Here is a 27,153-nt window from a genome sequence, read left to right on the forward strand (position 1 = left end):
TCTCCTGATCCAGGACTGACTGACACTCCTCCCTACACACTCCTCCCTACACACCCCACACACACACCCCACACACACACACACACACAAGCACATAATATCCCGGAAAGCTCCAAGTGCACAGCGCGTTGCAGGGAAAACCACCAGGTACTGTATGCAGACTTCTTTATCAACTTCTCTACGATAGGAAACAATGTGAGCAGGAATGGAATAGGTGGGGATGGAGGTCAACCAACTCAGTGGTGGAGTCAAGAGCCCGTGTTTGTTTTGGAAGTGGGAAAAAGCGGTGGAAAGCAGAGCCACAGAGACTTTTTTGCGTGGGCCAGTGTATGCATATTTAATCGAAGGAGTGGGCAGCAATAATTCAGAGTATACACGGCTCACCAAGTGTGTAGAGCAGCAGGAGGATGAGAGAGAGGATGTAGCCGATCAAAGGAAGGGGTGTTTTTTTGTGGCAAGTTTGCATTTGATCAGCTGGACTGGCTGCTATATTGTTTGGATGGATAATGTGGAATATATGGAGGGGAAAGTATATGAACAGGCTTGTAAGTATAGAAAATCCTTAAAAGTTTCATATATATAATCCAACATTTACTGACTTATATATGTTGTGAATTATTTAGCCGGGTTGTCTTGCAGCCTCCCTGTCTCAGTGAAAAAGCCCTGCAGGAGTCAGTGTGACAGTCCAGACAGCTCATATACAAAGGCAGCACGTTTCAATCTGTCTGCAGCAGCCTGAGCGGCGCTGAGCACTGAGCACCACCTCCAGCATCACCACCTCCAGCATCAGCTTCAGCACCACCTCCAGCATCACCACCTCCAGCATCAGCTCCAGCATCACCACCTCCAGCATCAGCACCAGCATCACCAGCAGAAGTGGATCTGGGAGGGTTTTTGGAGCACAGTTTGGAGCACCAACGACGCATATGAACAGCCTCCAGAGCAGTGGATGGTGATGGCTCACTGGGTGGTTACCGGTGGCTCACTGGTGGACCGTCGAGGCTGTTGAATGAGGTGGTGTCGCTGTCCGAGGTGCTGAAAAAGCCGCCGGTCGCTGTCCACCTTTTTTTTTTTCCATTCCTCAGTCGAGACGATACGCATGAACTGACGTGAATGTCGAGCAGCAGCAGCAACAGCGACGGCGCACCAGTTCGTCGGTTAACGCAGCAGCAGCAGCAGCAGCAGCAGAGTAAATGGGACCGCACGTCGTCCAAGGAGCGGTAGAAAGATGGAGAGATTTCTGTGCCTGCTGCTGCTCGTCCTCGGCTGTCTCTGCGTCTCTCGAGTCACGGCGGGTAAGTTTGTGTTTATGTGCAATCAGAAGGTGGGATGTTTCATCACAGAGTGGTAGATCTAGAGATCTGGATGGGTTGTTGCATTAGAGGCAACATGACATGGAGCTGGGAGCTGGATTATTATTATTGTGCAGGCTTCTTAGAGATATTTGAACCGGTGTTTGTTGGGAGACGTTGCGTCTAGTCTGGTGTTTTTTGTGGAGAGGAGGGCTGCTGGAGGCATTTCCTGTGTTGTCATCTGAGGAATGATTTGGACAATTCACATGTGATTTATCATGTGAATCATTTGTCATGTTGGATTTATTAAGATTAATGGGGCTGAAATGACCTGTAACAAGCTCTATTAATATTATTGTCTGTTTCTCACAGCAAAGCAGTGTGTGTGTGTGTGTGTGTGTGTGTGTGTGTCTGTGTCTGTGTGTGTGTGTGTGTGTGTGTCTCTGCTGACCTTTGAATTTCATTTCAGACAGGTACCAGAGAGCTCAATATTGACCTGTGTATTAACACTGTCTGGGAGTGTGAAATCGAGACTACTCTATCATATACAGTATAGGTGTTTAGGTGTTGGCTGCTGATCATTACTAGACATTTTTTGAATCCCAAAATGTGACTATAATGAACTGCCGCTGGCCCATTGGAAAACACATGATTGGATTACTGAGGAGTCCTCTCACACAGATCCATGGAAACGCCACTGATGCGTGCTGTGTCTGACTCTCTGTGTGTGTGTGTGTGTGTGTGTGTCGACATACAGTATATACTGTACGAGTGCATCTATAAAACATGCTTTTTTTTACAGTACACACTCACACTGTGACCACTCACTGCGATGGAGTGCCACACTTCACTCCTGCCGTCGAAATGCACCTCTGGTTCTCTCGGCATCCTCCCACTCCTCAACCTTCCCACTGACGATGGATCACTGAGCTGCTCTTCTCTCTTGCACACACACACACACAAAAACACACACACACACGCTCACCCAATGTAGCCCCCTTGGCATTTCTACTGGTGGGATGTCTGTAATGGACGCTGGCATTGGCACGTTGCTATTTTTTGATTGTCCGCTATATCGAGCAGCACTAGAGAAGAATATAGACTATTTGTTTTAAAAATGCAAGGCGTTTTTCATGTTTTTAGATGTTTTAAAAAGGTGTAAAAGCATTTTCTGCACCTCTTATCTTTTCATTGGCAACACTTTCTTTTAGCTGCCTGTATTTAACACTTCATAAATGGTTCATAACACACTGTGACACACTTTAATGTAATTGTGAGCTTCGCTTGCTTTGTGATATCCATTTGTAAGTGTTTATTAAAGGAACAGTGTGTAACATTTAGGGGGATCTATTAGCATATATATCATAATATAATATTCATAACTATGTTTTCATTAGTGTATAATCATCCGAAACTAAGAATCGCTGTGTTTTTGTTAGCTTAGAATGAGTCCTTCGTATCTACATAGGGAGCAGGTCCTCTTCTCGGAGTCCGCTATGTTGCTCCGCCATGTTTCTGGAGTAGTCCAAAATGGACAAACCAAACACTGGCTCTAGAGAGAGCCTATTGCATTTTTACATCACCTGAAGGCCACCGTAGTCCTCCAACACGCTTGTGAAACGTGAGCCGCAGAGTGTAAAACCATGGTACCGCCAGCCACCATCTGTCCTAAAGTAGCGTTATTATGGTAAGGATGGCTTCTGAGCGAGGCGAACGGCATTACCACAGTCTTGGAAAGGGAGGAGTGAGCGAAGAGGTATTCCGATGGTTGCAATCTGCAACCTCACCACTAGATGCCACCAGATCCTACGCACTGTACCTTTAATGTATTTGTTACCCCTCCTATGAAATACCCATAACTGATTAATTCACAGTTAATGAATGCTTGATTACACAGTATAACATAGCTGTAATCATACATAATGATATAAAATTGCACATATGAACAAATCCTTACAGTTCGTTATAATTGAATTCAAATCCTGTCCAACCAGCTGTGAAATGACAACCGTACAAACACCTACTCTAGGTTGACTATATATGCATTTGCCTTAAAGCTTGGGTAGGTAATATTGGAGAAACCAGCAAGAATATGGTAGATTCAACTCTTTTACGCTTTTTTATTCTACGTCACTAGCTCCGAGCGTGGCATATTTACGTACATGCATTTACATTGCAGTCAGTACAAACTACATGCCGTAAATGATAGGCCAAAAGCAAGAAAGACGTTCTTATTGCACGCTAAATGCCTTGCGCTGGATTAAGACCCAGGAGTGTCAAAACGTTGGTCTGGCTGCAAACCAATTAGTGTGCTCCAGTCCCCTTTTTTCTGATGGTCGAGAAGTCCTTAAAGTGCTGGATGGAGCTATGACCATCTACCATGGCAACAAACTTCATTTGCTTTATCTCGGGCCTTTTGTTTAGATTGATTTGTCAGCTGCTCTTTCAAGATCAAGAATAATTTATGTCCAAATGTTTATGAAACCAATTCAGAAACTCGCAGGCTGAATCATAACTGCATTACTTGTGGATTCACAATTCAAGTCGATTCCAGTTTATTTTAAGACTCAGTCAGACACCTCCGCCAGGAAAAGCAGGCCAAATCAATGTGGAGGCGGAGAGATGGACTGGCAGGAGTGAGTGGGCGCTCGCCACGGCACCATAAAATGTAAACTATATACGGTGACGTCTTTACTGTGTTTGCAGTTAGAGTGACTCATAAACAGTCAGTTGATCCGAGGAAAGGAAAGGTAATGTTTCCATTTAAAATGTAAATGGCCTCTCTAACACATTCATCTAAATGAGGCCATAAATCCTCCCAGGCAATTTTACCCCGGTCCCTAACAGTTTGAAAAAAAACAATGAATCAATCAACAAATTGAACAGTGATGCAAGCGCTGGAAAGGCTCCAGGCTGTTCTCTTTGTTTGAGAGATGCTTCTAATAATAATGACTGAAGAAATCTGAGTCTTTCAAGAGCTCAGAGGTTATCTTTTATGCTATAAAACAAAACAAAAATCTATGAATATTTTGGCAACGACCTGCAAAGTGATAAATTATCTGTGAGTACCAGTATATTATGGGTCAAGTGCTAAGCAATGTAGCATCCACAGAGAAAACTTGGAGGCCTCAAAATTTGTTGAGTAGAATCTACTCATCGTCTCCTCTGTGACACCAAATTACCATCAAACAACAAACAGACCTACAATATCTCTGAGCAGTCAGTCAGAGAGATGCAGAAAAAGACTAAAATCAAAATGAATGTGGTTTCATACACTTCTCTGTGCTATTTGTCACACACACATACACATCCGTTTCTCAAACACACATTATAAATACTTGTTTATGCTTTAAGGATTGTTTGGTAGACACAGCACAGTGCATTATTTATTAAAAAAAAGAGAAACAGCCTCCGGCTCTCTGATGTTATTGCTTCTATACAGACGTTTTTTATCACATGCATGAAATGACAGGAGTGATCATCACTGAACACAAAGTCTGTCATCAGTGTCGGAGGATGAGCAGACTAGCATGCAGGGCTCGTGTTCGTGGGCCGACACTGAAACAATGATGTCGCTAGCTTTATCGTACACGGTTAGAAACAAATAATAGGCATTATCGGTCACTATAAGCACCATAGATGTGGGTCAATAGGGGCCTACTTCACCTAATAATAGGTTTTATCATCTATTCCAACACGGTTTCACTCCCAACTCGTCAAATACCGCCAATTTGGCAGCGCCCCTCGGTATCGGATATTGACGCACAGAGGCACCCTTTAGCGACAGTATGCGACAAACCGGGCTTTCAACTAACTCCAATGCAAACCCAACCACGGCGTTATTGTACGTTGACTTATTTAGTCACGTCAGTCTTTAGTCACTTTACTCGTCGGTATCGTCAGTCCTGTGAGCCACTTGAGTCGCAAGTCATGTGAGTCGTTGCTTGTCAGTGAAGTTAACGTCAACCACGACCCTTAGTTTCCTAACCCTAACTAAGTGGTTGTGTTGCCTAAACTTAACTTCCTGTGAAAACGGAAGATAATTTTGAAAGGACACTATGCATGTAACGAACGTATATATTGACACACCGTCCCCGGTCCATCCAAAAGTATTGCAAGAGGAGTAGCCTGTGCGTCGGTCTCCGATGCCGAGGGGCACTGACCAAGCGGCGGTATGTGACGAGTTGGGATTGAGAATGTGTTGTCTATTCACATAGATCACCGAAAGAAGGTATAAAAGAACACAAGAGAGACCTCTAGCAACCATAGTAAGTATGACAGAAGCAGAAGTCCAGGATTGTCAGTCAGAAAGTTTTTTTGTGTGTTCAAAACATATCATTTCATTCAGTTTTACATGTTAGAACATGTTGCCTTTAAGTTTCGCTTTCACTTTTACATCATAGTAGGCCCCTATTTACTCGGGCACCTGTGTCTTGTAGTGCATTTTTAATACTCCGAATGCAACACTGTTGCCTCATTTCATTCTAATGTGTGTCCTTTAGATCTATCGGGTATCTGGGGCAGCCTCCCGATCGGAGGGAATCATTACTGTTCCCTCTGAATAGGTGTGTGTGTGTGTGTGTGTGTGTGTGTGTGTGTGTGCATGTAAGAGACGCGGGGGCAGGAGAATTGTGTGTGTGTGCATGTGATTATTAGTTTCCCTGTAGTCAATGAACACAATTAGCTGTTTGTAATTGTTAGACGTTTGTAATCTTGTTTGCTACTTTATAAAAGCACTTTTTCCCCCAGAGCTTATCACAGTGTACCACACAGTCCCTGCATTCTCTTCTTACTAATATCTTGCATCAGATTTGGGGGCTTTGGCAGGGATGTATTTTATTATGTTGCAATTGCATGTAACAATACTAAAGTTTGGTGACTTTATTTTTGCAGTGCTATTTTTTACCATTTTCCAAGAAGACATAAATACACAAGCAAGCTGCAGTTGACACACACACACACACACCAGTCCATCTCATCCACTCTTTAATTTTAACTAGCAAAACAAGTGATGACAGCTCTTTGTTACTACTTTGCTACACAATCAGCAGGAATTTTTTTTGTACAAAAAATGAATGGATTCAGTTTTTATTATTGTGTCATACAAAGACACCCAAAAATCATTTAAGCCAGATCCAAAGAGCTACTTATTAATTATTTTTTTTTAAACAATGCTACAAAAAGTAGAAAAATAAAAGAAACACAAATTTTAATAATTTTCAATGATTAGAATTTCTGACCTTCAGGTCTACAACAAAATTCATGAATTACGGACAAAACATGCTCTGTATAAAAATCCATCCTGGGTTTTTTTCCAGGCCTTTGAGACAAATTTAGTAAACTAAAACACATAAAAATCGAACAACCAATTTCATTTTCACCAGAATATTTCAGGGTTTTGTCGAGCCATTTCATGAAAAATGAACTCTTAAATCATCATAGTTTGTACCCTACAAAAGAAAATGAGTCATTCCAATTTTCCCAAATTACACGGCTCACAAAATCAGAATAGCTTTTATTCAACCTCTAAAACCAGAGGAAGAATATCAGTTATCGACGGTGCAACTTAAAGAGGACCTATTAAGCTTTTGTGCTTTTTCCCCATTCCTTGAGTGTGTTATATAGTTTTTTTTTGCATGTAAAAGGTCTTCAAAGTTACAAACACCTAAGTCCACACCAAAGGGAGTAACTCTCCCCCAACAGAAACGCTGCTCCTGAACTGACTGAAACGCCTCGATTGAAGCCCCACCTTTTCTTCCATAACATGGTGATGTCACCAAGTAACACATAACACAAACAAAGCTAGTTAAAGCGGAGCTGGAGTGGGACAGCTGACCATGTAAATGTTCTAGTAAAAAACCCAAATAGTGAGAGTATGAACCTGAAAATGAGCTTGATGATCCCCTTTAAGATCTTTGGCTTCTAGATAAGTAAGATGCAACATATGATTAAAGGCTATACTTTTAATTAATATGCAGAGATTTTGTCCTTATTTTTTGCAAAGATATCTGTCTTCAAACTTGAATAAGTTTGGTTTGGTTTGTTTTTTGGCTGCATCTCTGTGTTAATACAGAAAGAGCTTTAGACTACAAAGATGAAGCTAGAACTAATTTATAAGCTTCACTTGACAGAGCTGGTGTATTTCTGGAACACAGAATTGAGGACAAAAAAAAGAAAGAAATATGTCTAAGAGGTCCGTCCTCCCCGAAACTTTGCTGTGTTTGCCGTGTCAAAGCTGCCCACATAATCTTCTTTCATCTTTCCGTCACCCTGTCACATTTTAATTGTCACCTGACAAGCTGAACTAAAAGAGCTGTCCTGTCAAAAGGCCTCTTACATAAGTGCCAGTACTGCTGAGTGTTTGTATCAACACTCTACTGCTGCTGCTCTTTGCTCCGGCACCTCGTCAGCCTCTTCGCTTCAAGGCTCTTCAAATTCCTCTTTGAGAGCTCGCCAATGGCTTAGCATATTCAGATGAATAGAGCGATGGCCTTGTGGTTGATAGCAAGGTCTCATATTACGTTCTTAAGCTTTCAGATCTGGTGGCAACACTGGGATTAAGACCAAAAAGAAGGAGCTAAAAACACAAAGAAAATAATTCAGATTTGGATCTTTTTCTCCTGCTTTTCATTTAAACTTGGAAGCTTTTCTTTAACCATGTAACCGTGGCTCTTTTTTTTAGCTGAAAATGGAATCGAACAGGTGTTAGAGGACAGATTGGTGCCATCATCTGGACAACGGGCATGTGGGAGAAAGAGATGGCGATGCCAAAAGACTGACGTGGCAGCTTGCTGACGCAGTCTGGCATCTGCCCAGTGTCATGTCTGAATATGTGCAGGTGGAGGGGGGGGAGGTCTGAGCTCCTGTTTGGAGGGAATCAATGCCATGGATGTATGCAAAAGGTGTAAAAGTCCTGAGGCCTCATTTATCACCAAAGCATGTGTAAAACAAGCTTGAAATGTGTGCGTAGGGATTTGTCCATATAATCAAGAAAATTGTTATTCATCAAATACGAGAGCTTTCACCTATACACAATGAATAATGATGAATTTCAACTCAGCTTTGCACGTACAGCAAAGGCTCATTTACATACAGAAACGCTCCCAGAGTGCCACACATGGTCAGCATCATCCCTCTGATGGTCATAGCAGCGTTAATGTAGCGTTACTTGTTGTAGACAAAAGTCGCCACAGAGAAAGATAAAGACAAACAACACCACAGACGGACAGTTAAAGATAACAAACTGCAGCGTCTCGAAAGCAGGCATGCATAAAAGCTTCCCAGCATGCACTGGAGCTAAGGATTTATCAACAAGAGTCTCATTTTACATGTGTTCCTGCCTGTGTTATTGTATTTTACATTGTGTTCTACGACAACTCCACTCTGTCCAAATCAAATCAAATCAAATCAAATCAATTTATTTTTGTATAGCGTCAAATCACAACAGAAGTTATCTCAAGACGCTTTATGTCAAATGTCATGTATTGTTATGCAGTCTGTTATTATGCACAAATGTGGTTAGGTTGAAATGCTGTTCTGGCTGTTAGTTCCCTAAATATACTCTACAATGGAAGACTTTCACACTCTTATTGTTTCGCAGCTGAAAAAATCACTGTAGTCATGAATTAAATTGAGCTGAACCAAGCTGTGTCATTCAACACATTCACAGGTGGCGTGTCCAAAGATATATAAATACTGTAAAGATACAGTTAAAAAAAACAATTGTGCAATTCATAGATTACGAATTTGACTGATTTTACATTGCTTGTTCAAGTCCCAGTGAAACAGCATTTTAAGCTTCTGTAATGTGAGTATTCCCCCAGTGACACAGAATATTTGAGCGGTGTACAGTTAAGAGAAGGGTTTAAATCACATCCTTCCCATTTAATTGGACCGCTAAAAAGTGTGTGGGCATAGAATGTAGCGCAATATGGAGCTATACAGCACACACACCACCCCTTGTTGCTAAAAGTTGCAGAATGATTGATGGATGGATGTCATGATATTATTGGTTGGTACTAGCTTATGGAAGCACGCTTCATATTTGGTTTTACAGGAAGAAAAAATGATTGGATTTTGATATAAAAATATAAAGAAATGTACTTTATTTGTCATCTTTTTGCATGTATTGTTAGATAAGTGCACAATATGACGGGGGATTGGATCTAAAAGGGTTAAAAAGACAAGATTTATTTTAACAGTTTAATGGAACATATTCCCATCGTAGTTAAATCAATTTAATGATTGTTGCTGAATGTCATTATTAATGCGGATCTATTATACTTACATGGTCAGGCTGTTCTCATACACCTTTTTATACACACTTAGTTATACCTACGAAAAGTAATGCACTGTATGATATCTATCCCAAAAAATCAATTTGTATGTAATCCATGTAATGGTGAACGAGGAAATATAAAGAGCGACAAACGGCATGTAGGGAGGAGGTCGGGGTGGATGTGTGGGTCAAAAAACACCAGATTTCTGCCGAGGAGACCGGTGTTCGTACCTGTGTGAAACCAGAAGTTAAAATTGATTTAATTATCACGTAACTTCTGTACTTAAGTAACGCCATTCTGGAGTTATTTCAACCCAAACCATGATCTTTTCCTAAACCTAACTAAGTAGTTTTGTTGCCTAAACCTAACCAAGTTGATCTTTCCCTAAACCTAACTAAGTAGTTTTGTTGCCTAAACCTAACCAAGTTGATCTTTCCCTAAACCTAACTAAGTAGTTTTGTTGCCTAAACCTAACCAAGTCGATCTTTCCCCAAACCTAACTAAGTAGTTTTGTGATCTAAACCTAACTAAGTAGTTTTGTTGCCTAAACTTAACCAAGTCGATATTTTCCTAAACCTAACTAAGTAGTTTTGTTGCCTAAACCTAACCAAGTTGTTTCCTGTGAAGACAGGGGTTTATTTTGAAAAGACTGTATGCATGTAACAAGCGGAAATTGACACGTGTGTAACGTGTTGCTGGACATTTGAAGGAAAACCCACGAAAAATTAGCAATAACTTTTGGTAAGATATATGAATTGTTTTATGAAGATACGTTGTCTGCTACATGGTTGACAGTAGAGTTAGTTTATGTGTCTGTAATTTGGGAGTTACTCTACCAATGATTACACCTGTGTACCACCGGGGGTCCATTGGTATGCATGATCACGGGTGGATTTTAATGTACACACATTCTAAAGAAGAAATCGATAAATCAGATTCAAAGTTAGATGTGAGCACATTTGAGGTCCCTGGATTCCTCCTCAGCAGCCCAGCAGAGCATAAAAATACTGTTTTTATTTGCCACTAGGCAGTTAAATCCTATGAGGGGGTTGTGGTGGCCCAGATGGTGCATTTTACATTCCAGCAGTCTGCAGCAGCACAGGTGGGCCCCCTAGGAGTTTACCTGCACCGCCCTCACCAACACACACACACACACATTTGCTCATTTGTCTCCTCTTACAAAAGTTTAGTCTTCTGTTCCAGAAGTTGTGTCTGACACAGACGAGCCTGAATTCATTTCTTATGTGTAGCCTATGTAAAGATGACAGACACTTAGACAGTACACATGTTAAGGTGTAAACGTGTGTGCTTTTCATCGTATGAATGTCAGATCAGCTTGTCTGGTTTTGGGTGTGGGGGGGCAGCTCAATCGTCAGTCAGTAGTCACTCACACAGCATGGGTTTTTCTCAGGGGAATACTTGCAAGAGAGAGACACAGATGGATAGAGAGAAAGCAGATGAATGTATGCAAAAGGGAGAGAGTGCAAGCGTTAGAGCCACAGGAGAGAAAAGACAAACCCAGAGAGAGACAGAGAGAACGCTGGCGGCAAAAAGGAGAGCGTGAAACACGGAGGAATCAGAGAGACAGTATTATTCCCCCCCCACACACACACACACACACACACACACACACACACACACCCCCACACACACCCCCCACTCCTCCACCTGCCTGTGACACCAATCCTCCCAGGCAGCTACTGTAGGCGTCACTTTACCAGCTGCGCCCGAGTCCACAGAGACAGACAAAGAAAAGCTACAGTAAGTCTGGAGGGAAAGGCAGAGAAAAGAGGACAGTTATGTATCAAGCGCTAATATCATATTCACATCCTTATATCAAGCTGTGGGCTCCGTTAGCGTCATCAGCCCCGTCCCAACTGATTTGAGATTTCATTAGCAGCGGGCTCGTCAAATAATCAACCTCATGCAACTCCTTCGCCTTTTTTTGAATTAGCTGGCATGCATTCTCTCTGCACACAATGCTGCATTGATTTTCATACTCTGCCTTTTGACATTTAATTAGAGAAAAGTGCATCTGTGTGTGTGTGTGTATGTCCATCTGATGGAAAGAGAGGGAGAAAGATTCTGTTTTGCAATCCCACCCTCCTCTTCGTCAGCATTCTCGTGGCCAGCGGGGTTGGAAAATTCATTTCCTATGAGTAAATAACTCATTTCTCTACAAAAGGGACAAAAAGACCCTTAGGTATGTACAGGGGAACAACGGACCACAGAGAACGCACAGGCTCTGTTCGACATGCAGAAAACACGCACATACAGCCTCCTACACATAGACGGTATATTAGCAGTGGAAGTAGTTACCGTGACGTCACCCATTGGTTTGTGGACTGCCATTTTGAAGCCTCAAATTCGGCATTATGGCCGTCGCTATCTTGGTTTTTTGCAACCAGAAGTGACACAAGAAGGTGGAGCTATGTGCAACTGAACGCTGAATAAGAAATTTTTAGGCGACCAAAATGTTACAATTAACTTTCATGAACTGAAAACACACGTACTGTGAAAGGGTTAAAGTTGTAAGACGAAAATACGGACAACTCCCAGACCGGACAACGCCGTGGTAGTGGCCTGTCAATCAGAAGGTAGCCACGCCCTAAAGCCATACTTGCCAACCCTACCAATTTTCCCAAGAGGCTCCCATTTTTCATTAACCTCTTCACAGGTTTCCTCTCCGGGGTCACAATTCTCCCGCATTTCTCCCAATTTTTCACACCTTTTTTTCCTTTTCGTTATCTCAACCTGTTGCTGGCGCTGTACAGCGTGTATGAGTCGCGTTGTGTCTGAAAGGGCTTTCAGTGAGTGAGAGAAAGAGAGAGAAATGGAGAGTACTAAGAAAGAAATACGCAAGCAGGGACAAAAAATTAATCAATGAATGAATGAAAACGATGATTAGGAGCCTAGTTTATACCAGAGATTCACACAAGGTCACACCAGAGGGGCAAATTATTCAGTTTTCTTTCCTGAGAATTAAAAGTAAAATCAAAAGTAGGCTTATTTAACAAAAAAAGCTGTTGCAGTGTTCTTATTATTTTGTTATTTTCATTCCTTAAAAGTCCAGATGGCAGGAAACAAAGTCTCTGAAACTCATTATTTTCTGGAGGAGGACCCCCAGACGCTCTACTTTGGTTTTGAAATCCTTCCTATTTTTGAAGTCTCAAGGTTGGCAATGCCTAAAGCATAACCTGATTTATGGTCTATTTGACTCTAAATGGGACCATAATTTACTAAATGAATATCATGCTGTATTGAAGAAGACTTGAAACTAGCGATTGAGACCATAAACTCATGTTTACTGTGATCATAAATCAAGTGAGAAGTAGGCTCATTCTCTCATAGACTTCTATACAATCAGACTTCTTTTTGCAACCAGAGGAGTCGCCCCCTGCTGGATATTAGAAAGAATGCAGGTTTAAGAAACTTTTGCATTGGCTTCACTTTTCAGACCCGGCAGTTGTCCACTGGTCTTACATACGCTAAAGGAAGAAATCCTAAATGAATCAAAAATTAAAATCTATAGGCAGACAATAATCTAGCCTCAAAACTGCCCATCTGCTTACATTGCAAACCAGCTGATCAGCAGCCAGTGTACGAATAGCATGAGGCTAATCAATAGCAGAATAGCACATGAGTGAGTCACAGCGAGGCGGCCGTTCTCCCCTTTTCACAAACCCATCTCCACCCAGATTCCCATTGAAGTGTCACTTACAGGCAAAGAGCTTTACACGCCATGCAGGCTATGGAGGAGCTGCCAAAAAGCCCCGGTGTAGCTGTACGGAAATATAGCGAGGAGCGTCGGAGAGACAGACATAAGATGAAAAGAAAGAGAGACAAAACAGATAGTGTGCGTGAGGGGGAGGTTTATAGCACAAAGTGTCCATTACTGTCAGAAGAAATAGGCGTTGGAAACCTGTGAGGTGGATTTCTTCAGAAACGGAGGGACAAAGGAGTAGAAGAAGAAGAAAAGAGGATATCCACAGAGGAGCTCCTCTTTGTGGTTTATGTAACATTTCAATATGGAAAAGAGATGGAACGGGTGTGAAACAGTAGGCAGTCTCTAATGAAAAAGGCTTTACGGGCAATTATAAAACATGACACAGCGTTACAGCGTGGCTCCGATGCGTACACACACACACACACACACATGTTAGACAGCACTTCTGTATCATTCACCAGATGTTTTCCCTTATAAATGAGACGCATTAACGCCTCGTGTTTGTTTTTTTAGCTTATAAATGAGACGCATTAACGCCTCGTGTTTGTTTTTTTAGCTTATAAATGAGACGCATTAACGCCTCGTGTTTGAGTCATACTGTGATCCTCCCAACTTCTTGGATGTGCATCCACACAAGGGGTGAAACCACGTGCCAAGGTCTCCTCAGACACATGCAAGGGCAAACTCCAGATCAGCACAAAACCCTGATGGCTCTATCATGGCACATTAACTATGGATGAGGGGGAAGCTTGTGTCCCTGCCAGCTGTATGCGCGCTAACCCCTGAGAGCTCTCAATAGCATGTTAGCGGGGGAAACAAGCGGCAAGCGATTGTAATTCCCCCGGCGCTGTCGTTAGCGGCGGCGCGAGACGTCGCCCGCGTTAATCAACACGTGCTAATTTATAGCCGCTAATTCCCCCTTGCGGCCTCGCGCTTCCTAGCCATTATGGCTGCAGCACAAAGTTTTATGTCTTCCCCCTGCCAAAGTGTTCCTTCTGATGCATGATATTCACTCCCACCTGCTGCTCATGGCACCTTCCATACAAAGTGACTGTTTACTTACTATTAGCTGTGAAATGAGCCAAAGTGGTTTAAGGTGCTAAACATGAATTAGTAGCTGCAGAGTGATCCCCAAAGGGATTCAAATTGAAGGAACAAAAACACCCGAGGCCTGTGCTTGCTTCTAAAAAACTGCCAGATAACGGTGGAATATGACGTCGCTAACAGGCAGTTTTCATGTTAGTTCACAGGCCTACAGCCTGACTCATTAGCATCCCGGTGAGCAGAGCCCGCCCAGAAGCCTGACTCCGAGTATTGCATTTTCCAAGTATTGCAGAGATGTAATAAGGTGGTACAAATCAGTAATATCTGCCCACAGGGGCGGATGGATGGAGGCTGGAACAGCACCCTGCTAGCTTTCATGATTTCTCAGTGTCAAAGCCGCTGCTGTCTGCTCAGGTGTCACACTGAATCAGACTGCTGCAGCTGACTGGGGTCGTGGTTGCACATTTGAGAGATTTCCTCATATCCACAGTGGAGGCAGCAGTTGGGCAACTTTGCCTAGAACACAATCTAATAGGCCTTTTTCACAGCAAGACATTTTGACTCGTCATAGTAGAAAAAGCACAGGTGCTAACAGCTTTGTTCTGTTCAAATGTCCCAGTAAGCTAAAGCAGCTTCATGTAATTCAGCCATCATTCACCTAATTTTACTTCTCCAACTGTGGCCTATTGAAAGGGACTGTTTGTAACTTCTTACACGTATAAATCTACCGGGTCGGGATCCCATGCGCGCTCGCATATGTCAGCTAACATTACTGCCAAGCAGGTGAAATATAGAGTGATATTGTGGTTTTAGCTGACGTGTGTCGCCTCACTGTTTTGAGCGATGCTCGTTCATGTCTATTTACAGCGAGTAAGCGCGAGCAAACGCGAGCAAGCGCGAGCCCGACGCTGACTTTCGTTAACTTAACGGCCACAGGTGTCGCTGTTAACAAGCAATTCTTAAAGTTACAAACAGTCCCTTTAAAACGGAATAGCATCATTTTAAATTGATTATGCATCACTAAAGGACAATATGAACTGAAGTTATAGGGGCCCAAAGGTGAGTTTTGCATTTTCACCTCACCTTCAAACACGATGTTTAATACCTTTATTATTTCAGTTGTAGTTAATGCTTTCTCAGGCTCTGGATGAACATTAAAGAGGACCTATTATGCTTATTTTCAGGTGCATAGTTGTATTTTGGGTTTCTAGAACATGTTTACATGCTTTAATGTTCAAAAAACACTTTATTTTTCTTACACCAGCTGTGCAGCACCTCTTTTCACACTGTGTCTGAAACGCTCTGTTTGAGCACCCTCCCCCCCATCCCGTCTCCCCTCTCCCCTCTCCCAAAAAGCCCAGTCTGCTCTGATTGGTCAGCTGGCCCACTGTTGTGATTGGTCAGCTGAACCAAACTTCGGACTCCGCTCCAGCTCCACTCTAACTAGCTTTGTTTGACGGCGTGTCAAACTAACCGCAGGTATTATGCCAATGCGTTACTTGGTGACATCACTACCTTAAGGAAGAAAAGGCGGGACTTCAAGCAAGGCGTTTCAGGCAGGTCGGGAGCAGTGTTTCTGTGGGGGAGAGTAACTTTTGGGTGTTTGTAACTTTGCAGACCGTTTAGATGCACAAAAAAAAAACTATACAACACACTGAAGGAAAGGGAAAAAGCACAAAAGCATAATAGGTCAAGGTAAAACTAGGTTTTGAAGCATGAATGAAGTGTTTTGGGTTACTACCTTTAGCAAAAAATGCAATAGAGTTGTGATGTCCCATCAAACAGTTGTGACAATTGCACTTACAGTTTAGAGAAACTTAAGACTGTTTAAAAGAATGAGCCAAAGTGATAGAGGAAAAACTGTAACATACAATCAGTCTCCAGATAATCTGGATAATGACATCAGGCCTTTGCATTTACACCTCATATTGATAAGTGTTCTTGTTATCTCAATTCTGCCCACATTGTGGTTACATCTCAATATGCAAAGTATGGAGGCGGAGCTGGCTGTCAAGAAGCACAGGGCGTCCTGCAGATGTTGTCTGACTGCCTGTTCACATTCTGCCTGCATTTACACCTTGAATTAGCATTTTTATCTTGTTCAGATAAGTTATCCAGAAACATATCACATATTAATACCAGGTGTAAATGTGCTCCCTTATACAAGATGATTGTTGCAAAGAAAACTAATTCATTCCATCCATAACCGCTTATCCTGTTAGGGCTCGCACCTAGAGTCCACAATTAACCTAACCTGCATGTCTTTGGACTGTGGGAGGAAACCGGAGTACCCGGAGAAAACCCACGCTAACACGGGGAGAACATGCAAACTCCACACAGAAGGGCCCCAAGCTGGATCCGAACCTGCAACCCTCTAGCTGTGAGGCGCCAGTGCTAACCACTGCACCACCGTGCAGCCCGAAAACTAATTCCATAGAGACCAATTAGGAAACTTCAGCATCAGCATTAAAAATGAGAATTAGACATCTGGTAAACAAACAAACTATTTGTTCTTTATAGCACACTATGATATACAATCACCCCATGTTACCTGCAATATTTCCCCCATCTACAGATCCACTCAGAAAGTCACTACCTTAAAGCGGTGAACACACAGAAGAAACTGAGAAAAGTTAGGAAGGAGTGATGGTAGCAGGCCTGGAGGAGGTGTGGGAGGAGTGATCCTGTCTTTCTGAGGTCAGAGAGATGAGGAGTACATTCATTAAATAATGATAGGCTTCATGGATCAGGACTGTGTGTGTGTGTGTGTGTGTGTGTGTGTGTGTGTGTGTGTGTGTGTCTCTTCCTCTCCTTGACTGTATACAGTCACTCCCGGTGTGTTCTCTAATGAACGGGGATATTAAGGAGCTGTCACCCTTCACACTCCTCAGCATGGGATAGACAACTAGCTGTCACTCTGATCATCATTGGGCTAACAAAGACACACACACACCAGGAACATCCATCATGGCTCAAAGTCACCCCCGTCTCTCAGGGTGAGGCAGGCTGTGTGCCACCGCGATGAGCGAGAGTTTATGAAGACATCTGTCTGGTGTTTCATTAGAGCTGACTCTCATGTCATGTGGATATTTAAGGCCTGCGGTCACGGCCAACGTCCGTACTCGTTGTCCCTCAGCGCAGCGTGGCCATACGGGGAGGGGAGATGGATAAAGACAGACAAAAAGTGACCGGAAGCTGTAGGACGTGAGGACACTCAGAGAAATGGTTTAACTTTGTTTTGCAGAAAGCTAAGAAATAACAAGGGCATGTTGTTTTTTTAACTCCCCACCTTGACGCAATGCAATCTAAATGTAGTCTTCTAATCTTTTTTTATCATTTGTGTCTTATTTAATCTCAGCGTCTCAGACAGATCAAAGTCTGTTTTCCAGGAGAGACTTGAAAACACAATAATTCACTTATACATTGCCAACAGGCAGACAGCAATACATACAATAAAAAGAAGGAGAAAACAAAAGACACTCAACTACATTATTCAAAGTTACAAACATCAATGAAAACATGAGGTATCATTATTTTAAGATCCTCCAGCGGGAATGGAAGCTCTAATTTCAAAGGGCTTTGCAGCAGGCTGCTTTATTATGAGGAGCAAAGAGACAGTACTCTAAGGAAGTACAATATCAGAAATATACAGTAGAGGCTTTATTAAGCAGCTCTGTGCCAAAGTATAGGATTCAAAAGACATGAAGTGTGAGGTACAGTAGCTGGTTTGACACTTTTAAATGAAGAGAGGTGGCAGTCAGAGTCTCGTCTGCCTAATAATTATAAAATAGAAAGAAACTAGAGACCAGACTAGAGAGATATTATAAACCAGAATTCAGTACTTTCCTTTCAGGAACTAAAGAATACATTTAAACTAAAAGACATTGATTTTTACAATATTTACAATTGATTCTTAAAAAAAAGAATAAAGAGATGATAAGATAAGATAAAAAGAGACGATTAGTAAGTGCTGCATAAAATATTCTTATAAAGCTGAAAGCAATGAAGAACTGCAACAAAACATATATAATAAATGGAATATAGATCTTGGTACGGTAGATGCAAAAATAAAATGGAAGGAATGTTTAAAACTCACATATACAGTAGAATTACCACAAATGAAAATGTATGTTTAATTCAGTATAAATTAATGACAGGAATATACTAATGTAGAGACAAAATTCAACAGCAGCTCCTCAGATAAATGTTTATAATGTAGCACTCAGAGTGACTCCCTCATACAGGCCTTTTTTGGCATTGTGATGAAGTTAGAAAGACTTGGGAGAACATTGAAAGTAACTGTAAAGTAGAATTTTCACCAACTGAATGGTAAAATCTTTTTTTGTCATTAGTTTATAAGCAAAAAAGTAAGGAAGCACCTACACTTCAAAAATTGAAAACATTATTAAAATATGACTTGAGTATTGAAAGGACAATGTGGGAAGACAGCAACAAAGAGAAACTATTTCACAGAAAAATGGAGCTCAATTTATGAAGCTTTGTAGATTGGAGCCGCAAAATCACCCAGCATCTAAAAGTTTGAAGGAAACCTTTGTATCATCTTTATCTTGTCCCTTGCACGTGCGCGTGCGTGTGTGTGTGTGTGTGTGTAGTTATCTGTGATGACAACTGTAAAAATTATGAAATTAGATTTCTTGAAGAAAGGAGGATTATGGAACACGTGTATTGTATTCAGACCATTACTCACTCAATAAAAATATATATATATATATATAAAAAAAAGAAAAAGAAAGAAACTTTAGTTTCTCTTGTGATGGATCACACCAGCCGCGACACCAAATCGGACAAGGGGCGTAAAGTGTGTGGGGGGGGGGGCTTTCCCCCAGACAACAAAATCTCACACATCCACAGACAGAGACCAAGATAAAATCCATGAGTAAAAAAGACTGTTATAATGAGCATTATAAAAGGCCAATTAGTAATCACAATTCAAGTACATTCAAAAGCCAAAGACAAGAGGTGGGTCTTGAGCTGTGCTTTGAAAGACTCCATAGAGGGAGCAGATCTGATGTGGTGAGGCAGTTTGTTCCACAGACTAGGGCCCGCAACTGAGAAGGCGCGGGCCCTAGTCTGTGGAACTACACTTGTAACGTTTTGTACACAGTTGCAACGCTATCACTGTGACAAAATCTGTCCACAGACAGAAAGACAGACATACAGAGATATAAACACCTGGCAAAGTACTCACAACCTCCTCTGTGGTAGTTCCTGCTGCAGTAGGAGTCTACAAAGACCACATTTTACCATGATGACACACACACACACACACACACACACACACACAGGAGGTGAAAACAATACACAAATAGCTCAATCAATACATACAAAACATACAAAAGAATCAAAAGCAAATACTCAGCAGGAAAGAAAGGAAACAAATGTCATCAAAAACCAGCACTGCAAAAACAAATACAGCACAACTCAATTCGGCTTTCAATAAGTGCAGAATATTCAATCCAACTAGCAAAGCAATATTGTCTCAGAGTTCAATCCACTCTGTTAAAAATCTGCTTTGCTTTCCCTACAGCACAAAACAGCTCAGTCCAGTCCAGTAAAGAGCCATAAACAGAAAGACAACTCTAAACTCCACTCCGGGTTTTACCTCGGATCAAACAAATCAGGAAATCAGAAATAACAGCGTCTGTATTAAACTATTAAACAGACATAATGTACAATAGGCTCTATATATATATACCGGGTAGACTACTCACGGTACCGTCGATCAGTCAGTCAGGTTTGCAGCTTCATTAACAGGGAGGTGGGTTTGAGGGCTGTGATTGGTTAATTGGTTAATTAAAAAATTAAAACCTCTGTTCGTCTGGAGGAGCTGCAGCATTTATTTCTGCACAAACGTCCACTGTACATTCACTAGATAATCTCAGAGCTATGAAGTCTTCTGCAGTGTGGAGTGTGCGCGCATGCACGTGAGGAGGAGCGAGCTGAGTGAAGGCAGGCAGGCAGGCAGAGGAGCAGAGTACAGCAGAGACTCCGGCCCTGGAGACCAAAGCTACGGTCTCCCTCGCGTCCTGCGACCGCGGCCAACACTGTTTTGCCAGACGGGCTTCACTAGATAGAACTTTGCGGTCTTGGTGTTTCCGTGTAGTTTGTGTTGGAGTCTGAGTCTGAACAGCGTAGCCACACTTGAGCGTGCATGGGACACTGACCCGGATTGATTTATACGTGTAAGAAGTTACAAACAGTCCCTTTAAAGAATCCATTGGTACCAACCATGTCACACAAACTTATCAAGAAAGAGGCGAAGTAACGCTCCAGACTTACACTAAAGTTTGGCGAGGAAAAACTGGCATGGCCATTTTCAAAGGAGTCCCTTGACCTCTGACCTCAAGATATGTGAATGAAAATGGGTTCTATGGGTACCCACGAGTCTCCCCTTTACAGACATGCACACTTTATGATAATCACATGCAGTTTGGGGCAAGTCATAGTCAAGTCAGCACACTGACACACTGACAGCTGTTGTTGCCTGTTGGGCTGCAGTTTGCCATGTTATGATTTGAGCATATATATATTTTTTTATGCTAAATGCAGTACCTGTGAGGGTTTCTGGACAATATTTGTCATTGTTTTGTGTTGTCAGTTTATTTCCAATAATAAATATATACATACATTTGCATAAAGCAGCATATTAACCCACTCCCATGTTGATAAGAGTATTAAATACTTGACAAATGTCCTTTCAAGGTACATTTTGAACAGATAAAAAATGTGTTATTAATTTGCAATTAAATATTTTAATCGATTGACAGCCCTAATTTTTTTTTGTTGTGTGGTTCTCACAGGTCTCCCATCCTTATGGAAGTGGAATAGTAAATCAGTGGAGTAGCCCTTTTAGGTACGGTCCTTGTTAGAGCTGAAAGAGGAGAAAGACAACATAGATATTTGCAATTTTGAAGAGAGTTTTTGCACGTGCAAACAAAGCAGCAGCCTGTGTCAGAAATGAAAATGAATGTATTCCCTGAGGGGCATTAGGAGCTACTATCACTGTGTGTTTTGAGATCGGCGTTAGTGCATGCGAGAGAGAGAAAGACAGCGAGAGAGGACTAACCGAGAGATAATGAGTTTGATTTGTGAATTCTTCAGTCCCATCAGCCCCCTTCGCCCAACACGCCCGCCCCTCAGACTCCTCAGGAAACAGCAAACAAAAGCAAAGCCACTTCAAACATCAGACTCGTCACTGATGATGAAGAGATGCAGCAGGTCTCTCCATCCTGTCGTCTACTGTTAGTCAGGCCATTCATCAAAACGTCAGCAGCAAGCGGGGGAAAACGTAACACAGAGGCCCTCTCGGATATGGTGTGCTGTTTCTGGATGTACAGTATGTCAGTGTTTGTGCTACAGCGGCCCATCATCCTGTAATTACCAGCTGTGTGATTTGTACCCGTCGAAGGGCAAGTGAGCGTTAACCTATTCAATAACTCATTGACTGCATCCGGTGGGCTGAATTAGATTTATATCCCATTAAAGACAGAAGAAGAGTGACCACTTGTCCTCGTCCTTATTCATCTCTCTCAGTTCTGCTTCACATTACAAATACCAATCAATCTCAAAAGGCCTCTGTGATTCATAAGAAGCCTGGCTCTGTCCAAAGGTAACAAAATCTCCCTACAGAACCTCTTAAGTTCAATAATTAACGCGTTAAGTCTTGTTTGTTAAATCCATACAAAGACTGATTGACCTGCAGAGGCAGAGCTCCTGTTTAGCGTATAGAGAGTGGTGTCGATATCTTCTCACCTTAACTCTCTGCAACAAAACAAAGCGCATACAAATAATAAGCATTGTACTGTATATAAAATTAAAATACATGAACTGAATAATAAAGAATGTCCTGAATTAAATATTAAAGAGGATCTATTATGCCCTGTGCTTTTTCCCTTTCCTTTAGTGTGTTATATAGTTTTTTTTGTGCATATAAAAGATCTGCAAAGTTACAAAGCCCAAAGAGTTACTCTCCCCCACAGAAACACTGCTGAACTACCTGAAACGCCTTGCTTGAAGTCCCGCCTTTTCTTCCGTAACGTGGTGATGTCACCAAGTAACACATTTGCATTAGGGCTGTCAATCTATTAAAATATTTAATCGCGATTAATCGCATGGTTGTCCATAGTTAATCGTTATTAATCGGACACTAATCTCACATTGTTTTTATCTGTTCAAAATGTACCTTAAAGGGAGATTTGTCAAGTATTCAATACTCTTATCAACATGGGAGTGGGCAAATATGCTGCTTTATGCAAATGTATGTATATATTTATTATTGGAAATCAATTAACAACACAAAACATTAACAAATATTATGACAGGTACTGCATTTAGCATAGAAATATGCTCAAATCATAACATGGCAAACTGCAGCCCAACAGGCAACAACAGCTGTCAGTGTGTCAGTGTGCTGACTTGACTATGACTTGCCCCAAACTTCATGTGATTATCATAAAGTGGGCATGTCTGTAAAGGGGAGACTTGTTTTCATTCACATATCTTGAGGTCAGAGTACAAGGGACGCCTTTGAAAATGGCAATGGCAGTTTTTCCTTGCCAAGTTTGGAGTGTTATTTAGTCAACTACTCGCCAAAATGTAGCGTAATTTTGGAGCGTTATTTTGCCGCCTTCTCGACAAGCTAGTATGACACGGTTGGTACCAATGGATTCCTTAGTTTTTCTAGTTTCATATGAGCTCTAGCTTTAAATCTGAGCCCGGTACAACCTAAAAATCACAAGGTGCGTTCATGCGTTAAAGAAATTTGTGGTGTTGAAACGAATTTGGGTTAACACATTAGAGAGTGAAAACAAAGAGGGTGAAAAGAGCTGCTGCAGCACAGACGTATGAGAAAAATAAAAAAAATGTGAACATTAAAGCATGTTAACATCTGTAGAAACCCAAAATACAAGTATACAACTGAAAATTAGCATAATATGACCTCTTTAAGATAAAAAGCAAATGTCTGAACTTGGTTGGACACTCTTTTCATCATCTTAAGATCAACTGATTTCATTGATTGATTGATTATTTTCTGGCCTCTCTTTTAGAAAAATCTGCATTTTCAGGCGGCAGTTCAGACCTCTGACAGTTCTCAGTGTTAATGAAGTTTAATTAGCCCCTCAGGCATTAATTATTATTAAAATAACTGAAAACAAAAAGTAGACTTGATTAGATTTACATGAAATTATGATCCATCTCTAGCTCTTTTATCAAGTTTTTTGTGTCACAAAATATGGAGACACAATATCATTACACCTGTACTGCGAGGCACTGATGTCCATTATTAGTCCATTATGGCTGACACAGTTTACGCTTCAAATGAGTTTTACGAGAAACAAAAACATACAGGAGATGAGATTGATTATAAACAGTGTGAAAGAAAAATCCATTTCACACTCATTTGAAGCGAACTGATGTGTTCTCCTCTGCTGCGGCCACTTTGATCGTCTGACCTGCGGTGCACACGCTCATTTGAGACTGTAGCCATTAGGTGTGTGTGTGTAGCAGACCGGAGCAACACGTACAGTAATTAGAGAGCCTCATTCGGCAGCAGCCGAGGCCACCGAAGTTCACATGCGCACACGCACACAATCTCACACTTAATTATTTAATCATTACTGTTAAATCTTGCAGCCTGTGACCCTGCCTTCTGTTTCCATTTAACCATATTATTTTTCATTCTAATTCGGAACGTCACAAAATCTTTCAAAATATTGAAACAGGTCAGTGGGCACAATTTAATGAGGGTTCCTGTTGTCAGTGGAAAGACTTTCATTCTGTTCAGCTACGAACGTATTGTTTTAATGAGAGAACGATTTTGGTATGCGCTAAGAGTTTTTATTTATTCATTTTCTTTCTGTATATATCATTTATATATAATGTATTCTGGCATCATCGTTGTTTGTACATTTTGTCTGGCATTACAAAGCTCCATCTAACATTTGAAATACTGCAGCAATGTTCACTTGGGTTTGGGGGCGGACTAAATCAAGTGTAGAATATGGAGCCTCCAACAAAGTTGTTTGGTGTTTAAATAGTTTGAAATCTCAGTAGCCATCAGGTAAGCTCATACAGATAAATAAATCCAGAGTGCAAAACGGAAACATTTCTTCTCATTGGCACAGTTATGGTTGGTTGACCTCTTGTTGGTTTATGGCCAAAGTGCGAGGAAACCTATTGTTTTTGTAAAGATTATTATTTTTCTGCTGCAGCATCACATTTTTGAGGGGCTTAGGATGCACGAATACTCACAAAAACTCACCAAAACTCACCAAAACTGGCTTCAGAACTGGCGAACATTGCATAGTGCAGTGATTGGGCTCTGGCGTGGCCAGCAGGCTCCATAGCGCCTCCAAACGCAAGCCAGAGTTGCAAAAAGTTCCCCTGATGTTCATGAAATTTGGCGAGTTCATTGTTCTCATCTATAAGAATATATCAAAATGTGATAAAGCTGACAGGAAGTCAGCTATTTTGGATTTTGTGCGTTGATTTTCATTTTACAAATCCATGTTTGAAGACTTTATAGGATGCACAAAAATTCATGAAACTTTGCACCCATGGTCAAACTAGCAATTATTTTTAAAACTGTTTTTAGATATTCATGCATGCAATACTGCAAAAAGAAACGTTATGAATGTCTGAGAGGTGTGTGTTGAATGTCAAAAAGATTAGAAGACTTGGGCTGAGTGTCCATATAGTGTTATTTTTCTGGTAGAATAGTGCTGGCAGGGCGCTGGGGAGCTCTTCATCCCACAGTGATGATGACACTAGCGCCTTTCTGAGAAGTTCAGAGATTTTCAACTAGAAGCGCTCAAGTCGGAACACTGAAAAAAAGACGTTGGGTGCAGGGATTTACGCTCTCTCCTCATTGGAAACAATTGACAAAAGACGCTGACGCTCAGAAACAAGACTCGGTCAAAACGATTATATTGCTGGACCGTGTATGGTCAGTCTGTGAATTTGTGGCTAAACTGTTATACAAATAGCCACTGGTCATGTCTATTATGTTAAATCCAGCGCTACATGTCTACCAGGTCCGGCGAGGACAGTAGGGAACGTGCTGATCCACTCAACTGGCCGGCTAAGTGGTGACGTACCCAATCATGAAATGCATCTGATTGGTCCCTGTTTTTTTGCTTGCCATTTCAAATAGGAAATTGCTGCTCATAAACTTTCTGTTATTCCATCTAAACAATCCACCAAAATCTACTTCTGAAAACTTTTTAAGCGAGAAATAGGCTATGTCACTGCTGAATCTCGTGTAACTTCATCACTCAGGGACCTTTACGTTTGTAAGGCTGGCCCTATGTGGTCCAGCCAAAAAAAGGCTGCACTTAGACAGAGCAGTGCTTTGGACAATTAATGTAACCATGGAAACATACTCAACATGCTTAGCAGGTATAATCTTCACAATGTTCACCATTGTAGTTTATCTAACATTTGCTAATCCGAACCGTTTTCAAATAAACGTTTTCATTACTCAATTTCAACCTTTCAAATCTTCATGACTGGTGAGACTGGTTTCACCTCGCACACTGCATTGATCCTTTCACATCATACATACTTCACTATCTGCTGAGCCTTGGGCCGAACCACCGTAACACTATGAGGAATTGTTTTGTGTTTCTATATACTCATAGAGACCTCCTTACATAATGGATTCAGCCGAGCCATTTATCCACACCACTGAATTTGGCTTCCTGCTGTACTGGCGGCCATTGCTGCAATTTTTCATTTCATACCGCAGAAGATAAAACAAGCTTCTGTTTCTCTCTCTCTCTCTCTCTCTCTGTGTGTTTGCAGATAGCTTGTCGCCTCCCGTCAATGTGACCATCAAAGCGGTGAAAGCAACCTCTGCTGTGGTGACATGGGACATCCCCGAGGGAGACCCCGTTATTGGCTTTGCCATCACACAGCAGGTGAGCGGCGCACATACAGTACAGACACAACTCACACTGGATACATGTAAATGGACCAACAACAGGGAGGATAAAAAAAACACACTAACTGAATTAATCACTGGTTGTTTGCTGCCACGTGCACTTCTCTTTACCACGTCGTTCCCTTGCTCAGAGTCGGTGTGCATTATGGGAATTATCACATGATGGTGGATCCTGTCGGACTGCCTGTCAGCTCTCAGACAACAGCAGGCACTGACAGCTGTGTGCAGGGGGAAAAGTGATATTATTTGCTGCAGTCGTGCTCACATTAACATACAGTACAAACTCAAACACACACACAGGCATTAATCGCATTACTTTACAAGCGTGACTCTATGGACACAAACACACACTCATTCACAGTCGTTGGGAGTGATGTGATTGAGGAGGACAGCTGCAGGGTTGGTGTGGGTCACAGAGGTGCAGACGTGTGTGTGTGCAGAGGAAGTAGAGATGTGGGATGTTCTGCTGCAACACTAACATGCTTTTTGTCATGCTTATTCGCTTTCTTGCAGAGTAAATGCTGAGAGGATCGATGCTACTCTTGCATATGTCAGTTGAAAACATGAAGCTGCAGCCGATTGGCTTAACCTAGCATAAAGACCGAAAGTAGGGGGAAACAGCTAGGTGCTTTCAGTCTTTATGCTAAGCTAAGCTTACCAACTCCTGGCTCCAGTTTCATATTTAACATACAGACATGAGATTGTTATCAGTCTTCCCATCTGTCTCTCGGCAAGAAAACAAAAAAAGAACAAAGCATATTTCCTAAAATGTTGAACTAGTGCTTTAACAATGAGGCGTTCGACCTCGTCTTGCTCTACTGCATTGTGACTGGCTGTTTTCCATGGTCA

The 27,153-nt window shown here is 41.7% G+C and overlaps 1 protein-coding gene across 2 annotated transcripts in view; it reads left to right on the plus strand.

Annotated features, from left to right (window-relative positions):
* The first annotated feature begins 868 nt into the window (after positions 1-868).
* fndc5a (fibronectin type III domain containing 5a) overlaps positions 869-27,153 on the plus strand; it is a 39,516-nt gene continuing 13,231 nt past the window's right edge. For both annotated transcript variants that reach the window (XR_005203683.1, XM_037747274.1), the window contains exons 1-2: positions 869-1,295; positions 26,166-26,281. Coding sequence is in view for 1 of the 2 variants with exons in the window: in XM_037747274.1 (XP_037603202.1) it covers positions 1,229-1,295; positions 26,166-26,281 (183 nt within the window). In the remaining variant the exon portion in view is untranslated. The remainder of the gene's footprint in view (positions 1,296-26,165; positions 26,282-27,153) is intronic.

Source organism: Sebastes umbrosus, chromosome 16 (genome assembly GCF_015220745.1).
Source record: "Sebastes umbrosus isolate fSebUmb1 chromosome 16, fSebUmb1.pri, whole genome shotgun sequence".
Classification (NCBI taxonomy): Eukaryota; Metazoa; Chordata; class Actinopteri; order Perciformes; family Sebastidae; genus Sebastes; species Sebastes umbrosus.